The 6,000-nt window shown below is 43.4% G+C and overlaps 1 protein-coding gene across 8 annotated transcripts in view; it reads left to right on the plus strand.

Moving 5' to 3' along the window:
- The window catches only part of LOC106566672 (poly(rC)-binding protein 4), a 67,690-nt gene extending 62,284 nt beyond the window's left edge, over positions 1 to 5,406 (plus strand). For all 8 annotated transcript variants that reach the window (XM_045693029.1, XM_045693028.1, XM_014134929.2 and 5 more), the window contains one exon: positions 4,066 to 5,406. In XM_045693029.1, the coding sequence (XP_045548985.1) occupies positions 4,066 to 4,423 (358 nt within the window). In that variant the 3' untranslated portion in view covers positions 4,424 to 5,406. The remainder of the gene's footprint in view (positions 1 to 4,065) is intronic.
- Positions 5,407 to 6,000: the final 594 nt, after the last annotated feature.

Raw genomic sequence — 6,000 nt, forward strand, 5'->3', positions numbered from 1 at the left:
AACTGTTAAGGGCAAAGGTTAAACGTGATTTTTCTGTGTTTTATATATATTTCAACACTATGAGGATTAATAGAGTGAAAATTATGATAATGCCCTTTTAGTGTAAGAGCTGTTTGTAAAACCGGCTGAAATTTCTACCTGTTTTGATTGGGTAGAGTTTTGGCCTGCTTTGTGACGTCACCAGGCGCTAAATTAGTTAAGAGACCAATAAGAGAGTTCCAAACCTCTCTGCCAATAACGGCTAGTTTTCAGTTTTCCCCTCTCCACTCAGACCACTCTCAGACAGTCCTAGCTAAATTATTGCTTGAGAAATTGTTCTTTACTAAGAATCTACACTGAACAAAAATATAAAACGCAACATGTAAAGTGTTCATGAGCTGAAATTGAAGATCCCAGAAATTTTCCATAAGCTCAAAAGGCTCATTTCACAAATTTGGTGCACAAATTTGTTTACATCCTTGTTAGTGAGCATTTTTCCTTTGCTACGATAATCCATCCACCGGACAGGTGTGGTATATCAAGAAGCTGATTAAACAGCATGATCATTACACAGGTGCACCTTGTGCATCTTAATATTAAGATGGCGCCGAAGAACATGGCTGACGTTTTACATTCTCCCATCCAATTGTGCTATATTGTTAGTTTTTTTGCGTTTTGTGTAACTTATTTTTTCACTTATTGTGTACATAATGTTGCTGCTACCGTCTCTTATGACCGAAAATAACTTCTGGACATCAGAACAGTGATTACTCACTGTGGACTGGAAGAAACTGTTTCCTTTAACGAGTCCGACGAGAAGGATATCCTGCTTTCACTGGAACAGGCCCAGATCCCCACCTTTTGTGTGAAGAAAAGACGCAGGAAAAGGGTCCGCAGATCGGGCAGCCTTCTGAGAATCCGTAGGCGAGTGAGTAAACTCCCACTGCCATCCGTTCTTCTTGCTAACGTGCAATCATTGGAAAATAAAATTGATGAGCTACGATTAAGATTATCCTACCAACGGGACATTAAAAACTGCAACATCTTATGTTTCACCGAGACGTGGCTGAATGACGATACGGACAATATAGAGCTAGCGGGATTTTCCATGCACCAGCAGAACAGAGACGCTACCTCTGATAAGATGAGGGGTGGGGGTGTGTGTCTATTTGTCAATAACAGCTGGTGCGCGATGTCTAATATTGAAGAAGTCTTGAGGTATTGCTCGCCTGAAGTATAGTACCTTATGATAAGCTGTAGACCACATTATCTACCAAGAGTTCTCATCTATATTAGTCGTAGCCGTCTATTTACCATCACAGAACGAAGCTGGCACTAAGACCGCTCTCAACCAACTCTATAAGGCCAAAAGCAAAGAAGAAAATGCTCCTTTTGGCCGGGGACTTTAATGCAGGCAAACTTAAATCAGTTTGACAAAATTTTTACCAACATGTCACATGTGCAACCAGAGAAAAAAAAATCCTACACCACCTTTACTCCACACACAAATCTGCAAATCTGACCATAATAATATCCTCCTGATTCCTGCTTACAAGCAAAAACTAAAGCAGGAAGTACCAGTGACTCACTCAATACAGAAGTGGTCAGATGACGCAGATGCTACACTACAGGACTGTTTTACTAGCCCAGACTGGAATATGTTCCGGGATTCATCCAATGGCATTGAGGAGTGCACCACCTCAGTCATCGGCTTCATCAATAAGTGCATCGACGACGTTGTCCCCACAGTGACTGTACGTACATACCCAAATCAGAAGCCATGGATTACAGGCAACATCTGCACGGAGCTAAAGGGTAGAGCTGTCGCTTTCAAGGAGCGGGAGACTAATCCGGACGCTTATAAGAAATCCCACTATGCCCTCAGATGAACCATCAAATAAGCAAAGCGGTAATCCAGGATTAAGACTAAATCCTACTACACCGGCTCTGACGCTCGTCGGATGTAGCAGGGCTTGAAAGCTATTAAAGACTACAAAGGGAAGCACAGCCACAAGCTGCCCAGTGACACGAGCCTACCAGACGAGCTAAATGCCGTTTATGCTCGCTTCGGGGCAAGCAACACTGAAGCATGCATGAGAGCACCAGCTGTTCTGGACGACTGTGTGATAACGCTCTCAGTAGCCGATGTGAACATTCACAAAGCCGCTGGGCCAGATGGATTATCAGGACGTGTACTCAAAGCATGCGCTGACCAACTGTCAAGTGTCTTCACTGACATTTTCAACCTCTCCCTGACCAAGTCTGTAATACCTAAATGTTTCAAGCAGACCACCATAGCCCCTGTGCCCAAGAAGTGCTTTGAAAGGCTGGTCATAGCTCACATCAACAGCATTCTCCCGTACACCCTAGACCCACTTCAATTCGCATACCGTCCCAACAGATGACGCAATCTCAATCGCACTCCACACTGCCCTTTCTCACCTGGACAAAAGGAATACCTATGTGAGAATGCTGTTCATTGACTACAGCTCAGCGTTCAACACCATAGCACCCACGAAGGTCATCACTAAGCTAAAGACTAAACAACTCCCTCTGCAACTGGATCCTGGACTTCCTGAAAGGCTGCCCCCAGTCTAGGACCAAAAGGCTCCTCAACAGCTTCTACCCCCAAGCCATAAGACTGTTGAACAATTCATAAAAATCGCCACCGGATAATTTACATTGACCACCCCCCAACTGACTCGGTACCGGTGCCCCTTATATATATCCTCGTTATTGTTATTCTTATTGTGTTACTTTTTATTATTACTTTTTATTTTTGTCTAATTGGTAAATATTTTTTTAACTCTTCTTGAACTGCACTGTTGGTTAAGGGCTTGTATGTAAGCATTTCACTGTGAAGTCTACACTTGTTGTATTCGGCGCATGTGACAAATAAAGTGTGATTTGATTTGAATAAAAGGTCACTCTAAAATGTGCAGTTTTGTCACACAACACAATTCCATAGATGTCTCAAGTTTTGAGGGAGCATGCAATTGGCATGCTGACTGCAGGAATGTCTACCAGAGCTGTTGCCAGAGAATTGAATGTTAATTTCTCTACCATAAGCCACCTCCAAAATTTGGCAGTACGTCCAACCAGCTTCACAACCACAGACCACCTGTATGGTGTCGTGGGCAAGCGGTTTGCTTTTGTCAATGTTGTGAACATAACCCCACCACCACCATGGGGCACTATGGTATCAGCAGGCATAAGCTACGGACAATGAACGCAATTGCATTTTATTTAATTTGAATGCACAGAGATACCGTGACGTGATCCTGAGTCCCACTGTCTTGCCGTTCAACCACTGCCATCACCTCATGTTTCAGCATGATAATGCACGGCCCAATGTCGCAAGGATCTGTACACAATTCCTGGAAGCTGAAAATGTCCCAGTTCTTCCATGGCCCACATATTCACCAGACGTATCACCCATTGAGCATGTTTGGGATGCTCTGGAATGTTGTATATGACAGCATGTTCCAGTTCCCGCTAATATCCAGCAACTTTGCACAACCATTGAAGAGGAGTGGGAGAACATTTAACAGGCCACAATCAATAGCCTGATCAACTCCATGCAAAGGATATTTTGCGCTGCAAGAGGCAAATGGTGGTCACACCAGATACTGACTGGTTTTCTAATCCACGCCCATACCTTTTATTTAAGGTATCTGTGACCAACAGATGCATATCTGTATTCCCAGTCATGTGAAATCCATAGATTAGGGCATATTTCATTTATTTCAATTGTCTGATTTCCTTATATGAACTGTAACTCAGTAAAATCTTTGAAATTGTTGCATTGTTGCATGCAGTATATTTTTGGTAATTTTTTTGACCATTTTAATTTAAAAAAATAACAGTGAGGTACTTCATTGTTACCCAGAAATAATTTGATATTTAGATAAAAACGTCTGCATCGGACCTTTAAATAACATGGTGATGTGCGGTAATGATGGCATTGTGCTCTTGTTCTGGTAATAATCCCTTAGAGAATTTATAGATATGTATTGTATTGCATTGTACTGTATTCTATTCTATTGTATCGAAAGCCACTCGTCCTCTACTCTTCTCTCTCCATAGTTTAGAGACAGCTAAATCCACAGCACAGGCAGCGTCCATGGTCTCCCCCAACATGGCTGACCTCAACATGGCCTTCACCCAGCCCGTCTCCCCGGCCTCTTCCCCCCACTCCGCCTCCACCCTGGCAGCCATGAGTGCCCTCTCCCCAACCCCCGTCATGGGCCACCCCTACGGCGTTCTGCCCTTTTCCAGCCTGCTAGGGGTCAAGTCTGTCCCCTTCCTGACTCTCTCTAGCCCCACGCCCCAGGTCGCTGTCACCGCAGCCCCCTCCCACACCACCCTGGCAGCCTACACTACCAAAATCTCCTCAGCCAACTGCATCAAGAAACCCGACAGACAGAAGTTCGCACCCTACTGATGCTACATGCTACACCAGGCTAGCCTCAGCCTTCTTCTGGAGGCTGAAATGAAGGACAGCTTTCTATAATGGCTCCGTCTCCAGTTAAACCCTATTCCCTACATAGTGCACTATATGATGAATAGGGTGCCATGTCAGATGTTCATCCACTCACGCCATATCTGCTGCCAGAGATGGTCTTGACTTGACTTTATGGTTCACCACATGGAAGAGAGGATAACTATCATAAGGTATACTATACATTACATATATAGATGATTTGTGAGTTCCCCATGAAATGATGGACTGCTTTCACCTCCACTTCATTCTACTGTTATTTATCACTAATAAAGGGCACAGTCCTAACTTGGGAAATGCACTAACTTGGATTTTCATGTAAATCATGCACTGATGTGATGGTACGTTTTTGTCTCTCAAGTTAGGAATAGGCCCAAAAGTATTTATCCTTCAGTAAGTTTGTAAATTATACTCTGATGCGGATGGATGCTCACTGTATGATGCTTTTATACAATGTCTATGTTTGCTTCTTGAAGTTTTTAAGAAAATCTGTAAATGCTTGGGAGGAAAAAGATAAGTGTTTTCTGCTATAGGAATCTAATGTTGAGTGTTATGTTTGAAATGTGCAACTTGTTTTATTTATGTATATTGATTTGTTTATTAAACTTTTTTTTTCTTGAAATGGGTGCAGGTTTGAGTCTCCCTTTTAAATTTGACCATTGTTCATTTTAAAGGGGAAATCTGCAACTTCTTTGTCGCCTGTGGACACCAGATGAAATGCTCAATCAATGAAAGAAAACACACACACTCAAAATCAAATGTAAGCCAATCAGTGCGCTTCAAACATATTGCAGAATACATGAAACAACCCAAAGAGCGGTCTTTCTTTCTTTTAGAGATAATTCATCTATTTGAAACCACAGTGAAGACTGCACTTGTAAAGCCACTTTGAAAATACACATCATATTAAAAGTGACGCAACACCAGTTCTCCTGCCAGCTTATTTTTTATTTCCCCCTAGCTGTCACGAGCCGGTGGGTGGCATGTCATTCCAAATGGCAGGTTTTATGAGGGATGCTCTTCACATCATAGTGCTCTTTGTCCCCGAACAATAACTGCAGTGTGAGGCAGGCAGGCTCCTCCACAACCCCACTGGAGCAGAGGGCTCCGCCTGCATTCACAAATACAGGGCACACACAGAGTTACTATATACACACACACTGTGCGAACACTCAGATGCTTAACTCACACACTGTGTGTACACACACACACATTCTGATACTGAACACACACACGCACTCAGACACTGTTTCCACACACACAAAAACATGCTCAGATCCTACACACACCCACACACATCAACTGACGCTCAGAGATGAGGGTAAGGGAGAGAGAGCGTGGAAGATAAGGGAACATGCAGTCACAGCATCAACATGCACCACAGCATCGTCATCCTCTGGAGAGAAAGCCAGCCTTATTTCCTTCCACTCTTAGAAGACCTCAGTGGGAACGACAGGAGGCCTTGACAGCGACGTGTCCTTGCTGTTGCCATAGATATTCACTTACATGTGGTCTCAGAG

This window comes from Salmo salar, chromosome ssa13, assembly GCF_905237065.1.
Source record: "Salmo salar chromosome ssa13, Ssal_v3.1, whole genome shotgun sequence".
Classification (NCBI taxonomy): Eukaryota; Metazoa; Chordata; class Actinopteri; order Salmoniformes; family Salmonidae; genus Salmo; species Salmo salar.